General features: G+C 32.7%; 2 protein-coding genes across 2 annotated transcripts; both read left to right on the top strand.

Annotated features, from left to right (window-relative positions):
- The first annotated feature begins 2392 nt into the window (after positions 1-2392).
- LOC105135032 (probable beta-1,3-galactosyltransferase 6) lies at positions 2393-6583 on the top strand. The gene is made up of 11 exons (XM_011039705.1): positions 2393-2845; positions 3952-4054; positions 4140-4201; positions 4437-4648; positions 4748-4811; positions 4914-4986; positions 5379-5499; positions 5587-5674; positions 5758-5883; positions 5967-6076; positions 6261-6583. Exons 1-11 carry the CDS (start codon positions 2742-2744, stop codon positions 6407-6409), a joined length of 1212 nt encoding a protein of 403 aa, XP_011038007.1. The 5' UTR covers positions 2393-2741; the 3' UTR covers positions 6410-6583.
- A 7437-nt stretch (positions 6584-14020) lies between these two features.
- On the top strand, positions 14021-16901 carry LOC105135031 (uncharacterized). The gene is made up of 6 exons (XM_011039703.1): positions 14021-15011; positions 15191-15353; positions 15534-15710; positions 15801-15884; positions 15973-16054; positions 16166-16901. Exons 1-6 carry the CDS (start codon positions 14656-14658, stop codon positions 16603-16605), a joined length of 1302 nt encoding a protein of 433 aa, XP_011038005.1. The 5' UTR covers positions 14021-14655; the 3' UTR covers positions 16606-16901.
- The last annotated feature ends 1249 nt before the right edge of the window (positions 16902-18150 follow it).

The following is an 18150-nucleotide window of genomic DNA, read 5'->3' as shown; positions in this document are numbered from 1 at the left end:
AATTGTAATTCCAATCATGCATGTAGAATGAGAGCCTGCCTAGCTTCGCATTTCGAACGAAGGAAACAATTTATTTTGGTTTTTTTTCGAACGTTTGAATCCAGCTAGCTACTTCCTCTTTGATAAGAAAGTTTGTTTCATTTAAATTCAAATTCTCTGTTGATTCGAGTTGACATTTGTAACGGGAATCTCCCCTTTTCCTTTTCGTCTTTGCACTTTTCTTTTTCTTAATCATGCAAATAAATAATGACATTTTTTTAACTGTTTGTGTTATATTCTTCCCTTCTAAGTTTAAGTACATCGTTTTAACTTGAAATTAAAATTATTAGACCCCACCTGACTCAAATTAATAATAATAATAAATAAATTTAAAATAATTTTTTTTAATTTAACTTATTATAAAAGTTTATCCATGGGATATTGAGCTCGATGAGAATTAATCATTAATTAACTTACCAAATCAATTCCAAAATAATTTTTATTTTAAAAAATTCAACTCAAATTAAAAGTTTGATCAATCGTGTTAAAGAATAATATAAATTATATTTTGAGATTTCTCTTAATAACTTAAACTAATATGTTGAGATGATTATTTAATATGGTATCAGAGTTTTCTTCACCCCGCGGTCATGAGTTTGAATATTATCATCCTCATTTATTTGATAAAAATCAAGTATAAAATAATATAAATTTGTGCAAGTTTCAAATTCAAAGTGCTTGAGTATGTTAAAGAATAATATAAATTATATCCTAGAATTTCATATAATAATTTAAGTTATTAGGTTGAGATGATTTTAATAAATTACTAATTTTTAAATATCTTGATATATTAATATAAAAATAATATATATATTATTTTAATATCTTTTTTAAAAATTAATTGTTATTACAATTTTTTACTAGTTTTAATGCATCCCAAAATCTGGCTCCCATGCATGTTGATAAAAAAATGAAATACCCGTGTTTGTATTATCATTAGACTAATTAAATCTCACAACTTTACACCGAAAGAGTCCTGTTATTAGACAGAATTGTGAGCCCCATGTGAGCATATTCCCATGCCTACTTAATTTCTTCATGTTTTGGTCTAATTTTTCTCTAAACCAAAGAAACTACATAGATTACCATCTTGTATTCTGGTCGTGTCATCACCATCTTGTTCCTTGAGGATAACAGCAATATTATCTTCTTTTATTGGTCTTACTTTAAAATCATTTTACTTGTAACTTCCTGTGTTTAACTTTGCTAAAATACAAATTAGTTTACTAATCTCGAGGAAATTAGAGTATGTTAGTTTGATTACTAGTAGCATGCCATTCGAAGACGAGTAGCTAGGGCATAAAAAATAATTATTTACTTGTCAAAACCAACAAAACAAAAGTCTAATAGTCATGATATCACAAGGCAAGTTAATTACTAAACAAATGGTTCAAGCAGCAAGTTGTATTTGTATATCATAAGATTTCGATCATTTTAAGCACACGGAGCCCATCGAGCTTCTAAATCTGAAAATGATCAATCTGGCTCAACAATAAGGCAATAATTTGCTTATAATATGATATGATTTACTTAGGAGATGTAATAATCTTTTGGCTGTACATTAATCCACATAACTAGATTTCTTGTCTCTTGATTTCATTTGTGTTTGTCCTTAATAAGGTTGTTGCACTTATGAAGTTAAAACACTTTCTCTAATGATCTATTAATATTAATGCATATTAGAAGACAATCACTCTTGTTCAACAACATTCATGGTAATAATATTAAATGAATCTTTTATTTTTTCTTTTAATATCAACGCCGTCAAGTACAAAAAAATAGATTAATAAATTATTAGTAGTTATTTTTTTAGGCCATTTAAAAGTTAATAAATTATTAGTAGTTATTTTTTTAGTCCATTTAAAAGAAAAAATAGAAATAAGTAAAAAAGAGAAATATTATATGAAGATGTTTTTATTATTTTTTATGGGATATATATTTTTTTCTTTTTATATTTTTTTTAGATGAGTTCAAGTAGTAATTAATAAGTCACCATAATTTTTTTTTTTGCAAGCTTATTATCGAATCTATTAATAAATTATTAAACCAATGGATTTATGCACATTAATTGGATATCATAAACATAAACATGTTTGGACAGGGACACACAAGATGGGTTAGAGTAATTACATCACATGACATCAGATAACAAGAGACATTAACAAGAAATCTACACATGATCTCTCATGAATTACATATTTCACCAAAATAATAGATTCTTTAAACCTTAAGCTTCCTTCAAGGTTAATGTAAAGTAGTGTAACAAAGGAAATAGCTAGTGGTCCATGCGTGACTCCAAGTAGAAAAGCAATGAAAAAACAAAAAAGCACACAGCTAGGAAGGCACACCAAGGACAGTCTTAGGTAGCTGTGACTTTTGTCATTGCATTATTTTATATAGAATATTTCTCTGTGACAAAACAGTAAAGGCGAGCATAAATTTTTACATGTTGTTGCCCATTTTCATTGGATTTGAAAAGAAACATGAAAGAAAGCAAGAAGAAAGTAACATAGTTCTTCAGTTTCCTATTGTTTAAGACAACAATTAAGTTCAGGCATTGGTTTTGTTTTGCTCTCTTATCTTCCTCGGTCTTTGTAGGAAATGCGGTCACTTGTTTTGTCCTTGTAGCGTAGTACCATTCCCCAAAGGTTTTAAAGAAGAAAGAAGGAAGCTTTCTTAAAGCTGAAGCTTGTTAGATTGAAATGGGTATAAGCAGACCTCAAAAGTCCAGTAATGGGGTTCCCACCAGATGGGTTTATCTCTTCTGCATTGCCAGTTTCTTCTTGGGAGTTCTTGTTGTTAACAGGTTCTGTTTCTCTCTCTTATTCTCTTGTTTGGAATTTTTAAAGATCTTGTCTTTTTGAAGTGATCAGCGTTTAGATTTGTTGCCTATCTTAGTAGGATTTGGAAAGCTTAACTTTGGTGGTGGTTCTGTTTTTGTGCTTTCGTTGCTTTATGTATAGGATGGAGAATCTTACATGGTCTCTCTTATGAAATCATATGCAAAGTGTAATCCTTTTGTGTAGATTTTGGCCGTTATTTTATGAAATTGAGCGCTTTTTTCTTGGAATCCATGTAAAATATTGGGACCTTTTGCTGTTCCGGCCTTCTGGGTCTACAGAATTTCAAGTTATAGGTGGAGTTGTGGAGACTGATTGGATGATTTTGAAATGTTTGAGGTGAAGTATGAGCTTTAGTTCTCACCACGGAGATGAAGTCCCAGTAAGGAGAATATGTGAAGTATTGATTTGGATGGTTAAGTATGTGTTTCAATGGAAGGTCATTGGGTTGGTGAATAGGCTAATGTCAAGTTGCTGAAGAGGTATTGATTGGATATTGGTGGTGGAACAGGTGCAGAAATATTTCCGGTCGTTTGATGCCTTGAACAGGCAAGTACCGAATGAATATCTGCCAAGTTGGAAATCGAGCTGTTTCTTAAATTTTTGATGCGTAGAGATGCTTCCAAATTGTCTTTTGAGAGAAATCAGCTATAATATTTGAGTACCAAATTTTGGGTTTATTTATTAAATATAAATCAAACGATGAGAATTGGCGTGTAAAGCCAAAATGCTGAATCAAGTTATGTTGTGGAAAAAAGGCAAAATATTAGATGAGACTTGCCAAGTGATTCTACTTTGAATAAACCGGTGAAATGGAGTCCAACTTGTGCTGCCATTTTACTAGAACTTCATCAACAGCTAGCATTTGTGTTGAGAACACATCAATTAACACCGTATCTCTAGCAGCTGGCCTTAATGTAGTATGATAGTTTAATCCGGTGCATTCTATTGATTATATATTGGATGGCTTGTAAGCTATTACTGTATTTCACTTTTTCTTCAGTCTTCTTCATCTTTAAGCCCTCCAGCAACTTTGCTCAAGTCTGATTTGCCACTTACATGTATTTTATAGGTTTTGGGATTTTCCTGATCCAGCAAAAATGGATGATGAAGCTTCATCTCTGAAGAAGGATCAAATAACTGCAGATCATCCCACAGTTAATTGTGAGAAGCAGGCAAGTCTAGTTACTAAAATAGTGTCTCATAAGCTCTGTTTCCAGCAATAAACTCGTGCAGATGATAATGTTTATGATATTGCAGGAAACTGCTGTTCGGGCAGGAGATATCCTGTCTCGGGTTTCTCAAACTCATGATGTGATCATGTGAGATTCTAAAACCCGGTATATTATGCTTTAAAAAGAGCTCTGGAATCACTTCTGTAATTCAATAAATATGTATTGTTTTATTTTATATATATATATATATATATATATATATATATATATATATATATATAAGAGGCTATTTACTTAATAGGTATTGTAAATTTGGAATGGAATCTTCAAGAGAAGCATTGAAGTATCATTTCATGTAATACCCGCACTATGATGATTACAGGACACTAGACAAAACAATTTCCTCATTGGAGATGCAGCTAGCTTCAGCAAGAGCTGCAAAAGTTATCAATGAGGATGGATCTCCTATGGTCACAAAATCAGGAACCGAGCATTTGAAGGAGCGAGCAAAGGTTTTCTTTGTTATGGGAATAATTACTGCATTCAGCAGCAGGAAGCGAAGGGACTCGATTAGAGAAACCTGGATGCCCAAAGGTTAAATCCAAATCATACCAATCCTTCTCTGAACTAAACCATTGGTAGCTGTTACGAGTCAGTAGATGCTTACACTTAATTGATTATTTTTTATTCTAGGAGAGGAGTTAAAAAGGTTGGAAACAGAGAAGGGTATTATAATACGGTTTGTTATAGGACACAGGTATGTTTATTCAAAGTGCTTGTGGTTATGTAGTAGCTCAGTGTTAACAGTTTGACAATATATATCTGTCTGGGATGATTAATGTTTTTTTTTATTTGACAGTGCATCTCCAGGTGGTGTTTTGGACCGTGCTATTGAAGCAGAAGATGATCAACACAAGGATTTCCTGAGACTGGTATGTTGTGGTTAGAACTCTGCGGGACCTGTTTGATAACCAGGCATTATGCAGGATAATATGTTTTGTAACCAGTTACCAAGTAAAGGCTATGACACTATTTGCAAAATCATTTTGTTAATTGCCTTTTTTGCCTTACCTATCTTGAACACCAAGCAGAAACATTTGCCTAGTCTTCCAGTTCCTGTCCCATTTAAGGATAAAAAATCTTTCTACACTTGGATGAAAAATAAAAATAAAAATTGGACATTATTGAAGAAGCTGGCCCCTTTCAAAAGCCAGGGCTACAGGTTTGGGAGAGAGAAGCTTCTGAAATGTATCTGGAGGTGGTGTTTGATAAACACAACAAGTTTTCAAATGCTTATGCAGTGTTACTGTAATCTTTGTTGCAGAATCATGTAGAAGGTTATCATGAATTATCGTCGAAAACACAAATATATTTTTCAACAGCTGTTGCTAAGTGGGATGCTGACTTCTATATTAAAGTTGATGACGATGTGCACATAAATCTTGGTTAGTTTACTTGAATGCTTTACACCTCACAAAAATGGAGCACAGAAGGATGTCTTTTGGCAGTCATCTGATTTTAATATCTGACAGGCATGGTCGGATCTACCTTGGCCCGTCATAGATCAAAGCCTCGTGTTTATATTGGTTGTATGAAGTCTGGACCTGTACTAGCACAGACGTAAGCATTCAAATGGGAGCAAATTTTCTGACCATACGATGTTCAACTTTGTTAACACATTTACTTCTGCATTCTATTTGCAGAGGAGTCAAGTACCATGAGCCAGAATATTGGAAATTTGGTGAGGAGGGGAACAAGTATTTTCGGCATGCAACTGGGCAAATATATGCAATTTCTAAAGACTTGGCCACCTATATCTCAGTAAATCGGTAAGCCTGAGTTTTGTGCCATCAATTCTATTTAGATAATATCCTCCTCCTATATTTCTGATGTGCGGCATTTTAATCTGCAGACACATACTTCATAGATATGCAAATGAAGATGTTTCTCTGGGTTCTTGGTTTATTGGTCTTGATGTTGAGCATATTGATGATCGAAGCCTCTGCTGCGGGACTGCACCTGGTAAGATAAATGCAAATATGTATTTCTTTGTTCCCCTCCTTCATGGCATGCTTTTAATATTATGATAGCCTCAGTTCTAGCACATTAACTGAAGCAAATCGTTATACTATGCATGTTACACAAAATGGTCTCTTCGAAGTTGAATAAAAGATTTTTCACTAATGTTGTTGAAATATTGTGATAGATTGCGAGTGGAAAGCCCAGGCAGGTAATCCTTGTGCTGCATCGTTTGATTGGAGCTGCAGTGGCATTTGTAAGTCAGTGGAAAGAATGGAGGAAGTACACCAGCGATGTGGGGAAGGTGGGGGAGCAATCTGGCATACAAGTTTCTGAAACTTTTCCTCTTGTAATATAGTTTTTGTGTGTGATTTAAGCTGTTGGTTCAGACAACACCATCTGCCCGATTTTTGCTGTCGATGCCTCGGACATTTGGTGCATGATTAAATTAATTACTTCACATACAGATTATCAAGCCGAGAAAAGAAATATGGTGTAGTTCCAAAGATTCACAGCTCGCTTCTAACCCAGACATAAAGAAAATTACTTGCTATATCCAAATTCTACCAAAACGTGGATGAAACATGATAGAATGTAGCCTGATATTCTCCAAATTCTACCAAAACGTGGAAGAAGAAGAAAATTACTTACTATTTAATGAATACTTGTATAAATTTGTGAAACCCAACAGATAAAATATAAATATCAAAATCTTTATCCCGTTAAATAATAAATAAGATATGAATATGGTATATAATATATGTACTCATCGTCATCCTTCCTTTCACAACATTTATTAGGCATGCAAAAAAGGTATGCACTCTCAAATTCTATGAACTCATGTGACATAGCCCATATTTTAGTACAACAAGGATGACAACACAAAAAAAATATGCGTTTTTTGTATTTTATTTGTTATTAGATTGTGTTTAAAAAATGTTCACGTTTAAAATAAATGGAAATTAAAAAATGTTCTAAGCCAGATCTTTGGTGAGGCACTAATGCGTATGAAATCTGGAACTTAAGAGAGAAGTGTTGAATACATTCACGTTTAAAACTTGTCTGTAATTTCCTTTAATCTCATTTTTTTTTATGGCAGAGAACTTTAGTTTTATATATGAATAACTATACATTATCTAAATGCCATTTGTTGTGTCTTATTTGTTATTGCAATGAATGTTAAGGAAATAAATATTTATATAGATAAAATTATTTTTATTTGACATGGTAATATTCTTAAATATTCACAATAAATTCTATAACCAACAAAAAAGGAAGTGAAGATGGATATCAAATTTATTCTATAAATACTTTTGAAAAAAATTGAATTTTTATTTTTTTCTTTAAATTAATATGTTTTTTATGTTTTCAAGTTATTTTGATATGATGATCTAAAAAATAATTTTTTTAAAAAATAAAAAAACTATTATTGATATACTTTTTTAAATAAAAACATTTTAAAAAATAACCACAACTTCACTTTTAAATAAGCTTTGAAGATTTAGATTTTGTCAAAATATTTTTTAAAATTCACCTATTAAAAAAAATTTACAAATCAAATAAGAATTTCATACGTTGAATGTATGTATGGATCCTACAAGCTAATGAATCCCATAAATCTAATAACTGAAATTTTTTTACAAGTAAATTAAGGGGAAAAAAATTCAACAAATCTTCAAATTCAAGTTTCTAAATTTCTTACCAATGGAATGAAAATCTCATATATTGAACATGCTGATCTAGTGATGAGATCCCACTCTAAATTCAATCTAGTGATGAGCTAGGGATTTGTTTGATTAAAAGAAATATTAAATTAATATTTTTTTTATAATTTTAATATACTAATACTAAAAATTAAAAAAAATTAATATATTTTCAAATAAAAAACAACCAATATACAAAACAACACTAAACAGACACCGGCCTTTACCGTAATTTCACCATCATTTAGGTACCTTCTTTTTCATACGCCTACTTTTTCAAATTTCTTGTCCATTTCCTGAGAATCTAAATGATTATAAATCCATGGTCAATTTCCCAATGGAGGCCAAGGGTCCATCCGCACACACTTTAATATCATTTGTGTAGAGCTTGTTAGGCTCCTCGCTGGATGTCAACTCAGCTTCCATTAGCCTCCATTGGGAGATCAGCAGTCCTTGAAGAAGATTGTTTCCATTGGACATATCAATTCGATTAGCATGTTAGGCTAAGGGACCATCCGCATACGCACCCTTTTTTTTATCTTTCTGGGTCCCAACCTCCATTAGCAGCAGCGCACGAAGAAGACTATTGCAAACATGAGGAATTCCTGACAAGAAAAACCATGTTGCTGCAATAAAAGTGCAGAACTCCACTGAGGGAAAAAGGTTTTTCTAGATTCCAGCCATTTTGAAGGAGCACTACAACACCAGGATCACAAACACATAAATTTAATTACATGATGAACACATGATGTTTTGAGTCTGGCCAGTTCACTTTTTTATATACGTAGCCATCAAGAGATTTGCTGCAAGATCCCTAGTTAATTTTGTGACGGGATAGATGCTGTTTCTATCTCTCATATTAAATCTGTCCCAGCTTAGCGGGTTGATCCAGAAACTGGTTTAGAAAAGGTTTCAAATTAGATAATATAAAAATTAATCTACGACCTAATCAAAACTTATCTTGTAATTTTAATGTTTTTAAAATTTTTAAAATTATATTGTTTTAATTGATTCAAGTTAATTTTAATCAAATTAAATAACCAGTAACTCGGGATTTGAATAGGGTTATAGATGATTTAGAGTTTTAACACTTTGATTTTTATTCCATGTTCACATCTTGTATTTTTTAGAAAAATCTCCTAGCAAGCTTGGCAGAGAACCATGTCACGGTGCTAGCTACTGCTTCATATGCCTTTTACTACTTGGGTTGAACACAACAGTTCTTGTATATGTTGATCAGTTGTTTAATTTGGAAAAGATATGTTGAAATTATCTAATTCACATAATAAGATAATAATAGACGTATACTCAATCTTTATGTAATTAATACCCCAAGAATTCAAATTACGATACCTGGATTTGAATCCAAGTTATGGACATGATTCTCTCTTGTCACGCAACCTCCTCGCAGGGGCGGACGGTGGATTGAATTACTGGGAGGGCCAAGGTAAAAATATCACGAGGCTTTACGTACTAGCATTATGAAATATTTTGAGGGCTTAGTAATAATTTCCAAGGATCCAATATGAAAATATGCTTAAATTTCAAGAACATAATTAGTAAACTAGATTTTACCACGCAGTTGACATAGACAAATCAGGAGATGAAACCTAGCACAGATCGAATTTTAATTTAAATTAAAAAAATATTAAAATGGCAAGATAAATACAGTTGATTCTTCTTCAATTGACTCAATCAAGTTTAATATTAATAAATATTTTAAAAAATGACTAGATGGAACTAATAACTGATATAATTTAATGACTGAAGCCTTTTTTCAAAACTTTATCAGATCCCAAGTTGGATCTGATGGAGTTTTGTGCCCTCTGAGCATGGAAATCTCTCAAGTGCTCTGCATCAACTCATTATCCCTTAAACCAATTCCATAATCCATAATCGTTTAATTTCTTTTCACAGTGAAGGGACACTCTCTTTTATTAACAAAATCATAATTTTGATTGGATTTTGAAAGATTCTGACGAACCTAACCAACCTAACCATGAAAACTAATCATATGTCGGTTCGAAAACAATGATGGTATTGACCCAGGATCAAATAGCGGTCGGTAGAACTGAGAAGCCATAGATGGCTTTGAACAAGGAAAAAAAGGATGTTGGACTCGTACTAAAAGACTTTGCATGAGAACCGCAGAATGTCATGATAAAGTTGAACCAGCATATGGATTGGAGAATAAATAAAACCAGAAATCTTCCTCAAATTTCTCACAGCATATAGTAAAAAAGCTTGCACTAAAGAACAAAAACGCACCGTGTTATGGTTTCAGAATTTCTGATATTGGGAACGATGGTTTCAGGCATGGACTTCATTATTTTACATAAAGAATATTAGGTGGGCTTCCGGTGGAGATGCAAGACATGTCCCATCATCATTATCATTACATCATCTTAGCTTTTTTCTATGAAACATTAAGTGGTTGTGGTCTTTTTTTTTAGATTAACGTGGGTGTCCGGGCCAGCTTGCGCGCACCACGACTAATCCCACGGGCCCTAAAGTTAACGACCATGTAAGCCTCTAGTGGCCATCATATGAGCAATCAAGGACTCGAACCTGAGACCACAGAGGGAGCAAACCCCTTAATCCCAAGTTTTTACCACTTGACCACCACCTAGATGGTTGTTGTGGTCTTTCTTTAAATACCTAGGTTGATGATGCCTTCGTTCGGAAGAACTTAGATGCGTGTAGTAAATGAATAAAAGATCGATCGCTGCCTAACTTTAAAATTCCTACCTCTCTCTCTAACCTCACCAGGTTTTGGGAACTCAACAAGAATTTATGATTTCAACCAAAGAAAAAAACAAGAATTTATGATTCAAATTCAAATGTTATAACTTGATATATATAATTTTTTTAAAACTTTATAATTATTTTTTATTTATTTCAGGTTAGGCCAGGTTGTATGGATCGGTAACCATACCTAACTAATATTTTGCCATCAAATTTTACTCTCATCCAATCAGATCTAAGAATTTCCTATCTTTTTTGGGTTTCAAACTAAATTGTTATCCCTGTGAACATTCAAGAAAAGATCAACATTAAAGTTTGATATTTCTACATGAAGATTTTAGGTTTAAATTTTTGAAAGAGTTGAATGAAAGTTAGGTACGAGGAGGAAATAACTATCCATATTGAATAATTCAGAGCTCATCTTTACTCTTGTTAAACTGAAGATAATCAAAGAACATTTATGATCATCTCATGTTTACTTAATTCTTTTATATTTTTTTAACTTTAAAGGGTTGATCTATTAGATCACTCGAGGACTTATTTTCTTTCTAATTTCAAGTTTGAATCCTTTTACCACGTGAAAACTTCCTTAGAATACCCTTTAAAAAGGGAAAAAAAAGAGAGTCATAGAACATGTTCCATAGCAATCCTTTTGAAACATTCAGGTCAAAATCGTTGAACAGTATTGCCTTGACCAAGAACAATTCATTGCCCAGAAAAGCCTAAGGAGTCGTTCTTGTATAAGTAGCCAGATTAGTCAAATAAGACATTCTAACAAGTATGATAAAGTTAAACCCGTGTCTTCGTCAATCAGTTCAAAGTGTTTCTCTAAGTTAATCAAATACCCAATTGATCAGTTTGCAATTTGCATATTGATGGCAACAGGTGCTTATGTATTCATCGCAAAATTATCAGTAGCTTTATTGGATATTTATGTGAATGACTGTTTGTAAATATATTTTTAATAATTTTTTTTTCACATATAATATTCCTACACAGCCATGTGTGAGAAAATCAGTGTTACCGCTGTTGAAATTCCATAATATATATGTACATTTAGGAGCGAGAAAAATATTAAAAAACTAATTAAATAAAAAAATCCAAAAAAATAATAGAAAAAATTGAATTATGAAAAAAACTGATTAAATCGAGTAAAATTTTAATAAAATTAACTGGTTCGGTTTAGTTTTATAAGACTAAGACCTAAAAAACCAAACCAAACCGAATCCAAACTAAAAAAATCAGAAAAAACTAAGTCAAATAAAAAAACCAAGCTAAATCTAACTGAACCGAACCCAAACCTAACAAATCAAGCCATAACCGAGTTAAACCAAAAAAATCAAGCTAAAAAATCAAGCCAAATCAAAAAATTAAGCCAAACTCAAAAACTGAACCAAGCCAGTTTGAACTGAATTTTATTATAAAAACAGAATTGAAATTGGTTAATTTAAATTGGTTTCAGTACAATTTCAATTTTTTTTAAAAAAATTAGTTTAATTATTTCTTTTTAATACAAATCAAACCAAATTAAAAAGGATTACTCGTAGAAACACTCACCGGCTTTTCTTAAATATTAAATTTATTAGTATTTTTCTGTTTATATTTTATGAATTAATGAGTTTAACACTTTCTTAAATGTCTGTAGAGGTCATGATTATTTGGAACGTATGGTTGAGTATGTTTTCTCAAATCAAATTCTTGAAATCATATCACTGGATAGGATTTGCATTCATTCATGGATATTTGATAATTATTCAAAAATATAATTAGGAAGTTATTTGATTTTAAAATAAATTGATTTTGTAGTTAAGATCTTGCGAATATGATCCATCTTGTTTTTAAGAATATGTGAAAATTCAATCAACTTGGATATAGCGAGTTTTTACATACTTACGCCTCGACCATGTTTTGCGGTAATTAAAAAAAAAAAATTGTTCTTGATAATTTTTACATGTATAAAAAATAAAAAAAATATTAATTTTAAAATTTATGTACAAAAATTAATAATAAAAAATAACAAAATAAATATTTTATTCTCATTAAATATTCATAAAAAAATTATTTTAAACTACAATTATATATATATATATTTGAAGTGAGATGACTTTATAAAACGAAAATCAAACAAAAAGATTAATCTTCTTAAATTTATTTTGAATCTCAGGACTCATTTTTAAATTTATTTTCATTTAAAAATATTCAGAAAAAATTATAAAAACCTTAATAAACTCATTTCAATCTTAAAAAACACCATCTAATGAATTTTAAAAACCAAAATCAAACAAAAAAAAAACACTTACATTGAACTTCTCTTTTTCAAGGACTAAAATGTAAAAAAAATAAAGTTTTGAAGTGAGATGTAAATATATAAAACTAAATGGACCAAATAATATAAAGAATTGAACTTCGCTTTCCAAAACAAGCCTATTTACACAAAGATTGATTGTTTTCGTGATCAATATACAAGGACTGAAAAGTAAAAGAACAAAGTTTCAGGACTGAGACTTATACATGCAAAACTAAATGGACCAAATAATGTAAAAATAAAAGACTTGAAGGACCTAACTGTACTTTTCATAAACTTTTTTATTGCGATGCAGTGGAATAATGCAAATCTATGATGAATAGCTAAGGAAAGTCCAAGCTTTTTTTGTTTATATTGATATTATTATTTTACATGATGAGAGATGTAGGGACGGGTAAAAGAAGAGAAGTTTTGCATAAGCTATATGGATGTCGCATGTTGAAATCCACTACTTTAGCTAGAGAATTTTAAGAACATGATATGTTTGAACATCGTGCTTATATTTAGTAACATATATTAATATATATTGAAAAGAAATATTATATACAAGGATACTAAACTAATTCTATCAAAACAAACATTTTCTTAATTAAATCACATCAAATGATAAAATATGAATATTATCCATTTATTCATCTAGTTTTTGGGATTTTGGTTGAGTTGTAAGTTACACCAATCTTTCAATAATAAAAAGTATGCAAAAATTACTCTAAAGTAGAGTAAAATGATCCATTTAGTTTTTAAAAGTTTTTGAATTTTTATTTTTATTTTTATTTTTTTAATAATTTTAGATTATTTTGATGTATTGAAATTAAAAATAATTTTTTTAAAAAATATTATAATATATTTATAAGTAAAAAATACATAAAAATTCAAAATATTATCAAAACTTGATTGAGAGTGTAGTTGTCGTTACTTTTCAAAGTATTTTTTATTAAGAAATCTATCAAAATTATAATTTTATTTTTAAAAAATTATTTTTAATATAAATATATTAAAATTTTTGAAAATACTAAAAAAAATATTAATTAAAATAAAAAAATTCAAAGTTTTCCTAAAATGTTTTTGAAATGCAGGGTCTGAACAGTAAAACGTGATAAATGGGACGTGGAAAAAACAGACGCGGTAGTAGCAGCGTGGCCAGAGACCACAGACCACTTCTCCACGTATATAAAATGACACCCCCTTCACACATCCTCTTCAACAAACAAAGCACGGGAACTCGTTGGCCTTTCCGTAGAGACTTAGCCACATAAACTCCTCACACATTACAACAACACAGAAGATACCAATCCTCATCATTCTCTCTCTAGCATAGTAATAGAAGCCTACAGAATTTTATCCATTCTGTGCCCATTTATCTCTCAACATTTGCTCCAAATTAACTTGTCCAGAAAGAGGAGAGAAAAACCCTGATATTTTGCAAGTTGTAACTGCTAGAATTATTACAACAACACAGTTTGTGTGGTGCAGGTAGAAAAAAACAAAGAAAATCATGTTGGCCCTACAGTAATCTAAACAGCACGTCTATCTACCGCTTATCTTTGAATCCTTATCCTTTTTCCAGCAACAAGAACGGAGTCTTAACTTGTTTTTTCAATTCCTTGACATTTTCTCTGCAAAACCCATATCTGCTTTAGGATCGTGGAGGTTGTTTTGGAGGGGGTTTGTCGTTTTATTTATTTATTTTGAAAACCCTCGAATAATCCTGTGCTTTAAAGGTTTATTCTTTTGGATTAAATCGAGGGTTTTTGTTGTTCGATTTTTATTTTCAAGGGTTTAATTGGAGATTTCTGGGTTGTTTTTGCTTTTGCTTTTGGTGGTTAAAGATGGCTTTAGGTTCAGTTTTATTGGAGATTTTGCAAAGACCTACAATTGGGGAAGTGTTGAGTGAGATTTTGATTTTTGTGATTCCTTTGTGGGTTGCTGTTGCTGTTGGGGTTCTTGTGGGGTGGGCATGGAAGCCTAAATGGGCTAGTAATTTGAGTAGAGAAATATTGTTGGATTCCAAGGTTTCAAAGGAGGCTAAAAAAGGAGGAGAATTTTCAGCAACAACAAGTTCTGTGATTCCAAGTTTCAATATTTTGAAGTTTCAGCTGCCAAGTTGTGTTTCTTGGGTTGCTGATGATGGTGGGTTTCAAAAGGACTCTCTCTCTCTGCCTCCTACCCTCAATTCTGAATGCAGGTCAGTTGTGTTCGCTTCAAAGTAAATGTCTTTATGACTTTTGTTTGCAATTACTTGCATTTTAAGCCTGCGTGTTTAGTATGATGCTCTTAGCTATGGATTATGATTATAATTTGTGGCATTTGATTGAATTGAAAAAAAAGAGGAAGTAACTGATATGGCTCACCTTAACTGGGCAGTTCATCAAAAATGAAAAAGCAAAAACCAGATCTTGTGATGGAAGATGATTTGGAGCATTTGAGTAAGCTGGTGGAAGTGACAGATGGAGGTCCTGCTTGGATTCAGATGATGGATCGTTCAACGCCTACTATGAGCTATCAAGCTTGGCGCCGAGATCCTGAGGTAGGTTTCCTTTTGTTAAATTGGTGTTGTTTTGTGGATTAGCGTAACGGGACTAGTTAATGCTGTCTTGGTTATAAACCTTTAGTTATCAATACTAGCTCGTGCTTTACAATGTTGCTGTTTGGAAGACTTGTGCAACCCTTGTGATTGATATGGATTATGTTTCAATGAATTTTCTAGACTGGCCCTCCACAGTATCGTAGCAGAACTGTTTACGAGGATGTCACACCTGAACTGGTGAGGGACTTCTTTTGGGATGATGAATTTCGAGCAAAGTGGGACGATATGCTTTTACACGCTGAAACTTTGCAGGATTGCCCTACCACAGGAACCATGTTGGTCCAGTGGGTGCGCAAGGTGGGAAGAGCATCTGCTTTATCATTTGTTTCTTTGAAGCGTTCTGTTTGTGTTGGCTTGTTTACTGAATTTATGGCTTTTCTGGCACAGTTTCCTTTCTTTTGTAGTGACAGAGAATACATCATTGGCCGTCGAATTTGGGAGTCAGATCGATTGTACTACTGTGTTACAAAGGTATGAAAAAAGATAAAACTGGTTGCTCTCCAATCTAATTGCTTCTATTCATTTTAGAAACTTAATAGCATGTCTCTTCATGTTCCAGGGAGTTCCTTGCTCCTCTGTGCCAAGGCGCAACAAACCAAGGCGTGTTGATTTGTACTATTCAAGCTGGTGCATTCGTGCAGGTAACTTATCCTCAGTTTTTCCAAATCATACACGTATGTACAGTTCTCTTTATATGGGTCGCCTAGCATGTTCCTTGTGTGATTGAGATGTCTCTGTTGGATGGGAACCAGTTGAATCAAAAAGAGGGGATGGCCAGCTGACTGCCTGTGAGGTGATGCTGTTCCACCATGAAGACATGGGTATTCCTTGGGAAATTGCAAAGCTTGGAGTCCGGCAGGGTATGTGGGGAGCTGTGAAGAAGATTGAGCCTGGTCTGCGGGCATATCAGAAACAAAGAGCATCTGCAGCTCCACTTTCACGTAGTGCTTTCATGGCCCAGATCAACACCAAAGTGAGTGCAGACTACCTGAGATCTTTGGAGAGCAGGACTAGTGATATGTTAGAGATTGAATCTCAGGAAACACCTGAGAAACGCGTTCGGAATAACATACCAAAGTTTTTAGTCATTGGTGGGGCCGTTGCTCTTGCTTGTACTCTTGACCGGGGGCTCGCAACTAAGGCACTTATATTTGGAGTCGCCAGAAGATTTGCAATTGGAAGGAGGATGTGATACATGATTTTTTTTCTAACTTCATTCCGAAAGCACTGGACATAGATGATTGCTGAAGCAGTGGATTGAGAAACAGTCCATTGCTGATCTCCTTACCCTTTCAGAAGGAACATGAACTTCCATTCTTTTTTCCCTATTTGAGCTTAAGCCCTGCTTCAGAACGGAAAACGAGAAAAGTTCCATAAGCTGTTGTATTCACTAAGTTTAGCAATTCAATGTCATAAAGAATCTCAAGCTGCAGAAATAACAAGATTCAAGGTTCTTGTTCATTTAAAATGCCATGAGTCATTCAGTAATACTGTTATTTTTATTTATTTTTTCATTTTTGGTTCCATTTTACCGTATGTAGGGCCAAAAAAAATTGACCCACCATGTTATTTTATGCTTGGAAATTAGTAATGTGGTGTAAAAAAGCTTTCTGAATGAAAATATATTAAAATTATTTTTTTTGTATAGATTTGTTTATTTTTTACATATATTTTTAAAGTAAAAATATATTTTTTTAAACTAATTCAAAAACAAAAAATGCCTCAATTTCAAATAAGCTGTACCTCTTCTGCTAACTTAACTTTGTTCAATGGCTAATAACCACTCAATTTCAAATAAGCTGTACCTCTTCTGCTAACTTAACTTAGTTCAAAGAAAAGTTTGGCTAATAACCGGGCCAAAAACAAAATCCTCCTGCATAACTAGCATGGTTGTCATTGCATGTATGACAATCTGGAGACGTTCATTGCCCAGAATTCAACAAACATGGCTCGGCAAGTCTGACGACTGAAATAGACAGGGCAGTGCAGAAAGCAATTTTCTATGATAGACAAGTCAGCTAAACCCGGCCAACAACTGCTTTTGACTTTTTGATTTTGGACCGAAATGAGCTCACACATCCGTCCATGTTGTTTTTGAAGAGACAGACATCTTGAGCAATGCCTTTTCGTTTAAATAAAAAGAATACAGAGTCCGTGATAATCCTCTGCTTAGAAGAGCAAGGCTGGACATATGTTAAAAACACAGGCAACTCATAGTTAGATTACCTTTCGAGGACTCAAAGGACATATTTGGATTCCCAATTGAATAATATCAGGCAAGAGTTCTATAATTCTATGATGTCTTTTCCAGGCAAGTGATGCAGCTCACTCGAGATTCCTCATCAAAGAATCTGTAATGTCTGAGCTAGAATTTTGGATGTCAAGCGTTTAAACAACTGGTCTTCACTCTTCACCGCCCATGCGTTGTTCTTCTGGCCCTAGAAATGATCATTCTCCTCTCGGTAGGTGGAGGCGTGTACTCTTTGAACTTAGGGGATTAGGTCCTACCAGTACTGTTTATAAATAAATATATTTTCATTGAGTCATCAATTCTAAAGTAACTCTGTTTGATTAGTTGAAGCATTGATTTAAACGAATTTCTGCCATTGCACGAGTTTGACATTTTCCGTTTGTCCACCGGAAAGAGAGAGAGAGAGCTTGACATTTACAGGTCCCCCTCATTTATTGTACTGAATTTGCTTTTCACATGGAGATGGGATTTACATGTGGAATTGAT

This window comes from Populus euphratica, unplaced genomic scaffold (genome assembly GCF_000495115.2).
Source record: "Populus euphratica unplaced genomic scaffold, PopEup_1.0 scaffold172.1, whole genome shotgun sequence".
Classification (NCBI taxonomy): Eukaryota; Viridiplantae; Streptophyta; class Magnoliopsida; order Malpighiales; family Salicaceae; genus Populus; species Populus euphratica.
The sequence above is the reverse complement of the archived record's forward strand: the minus strand, read 5'-3'. Positions and strand labels throughout refer to the sequence as shown.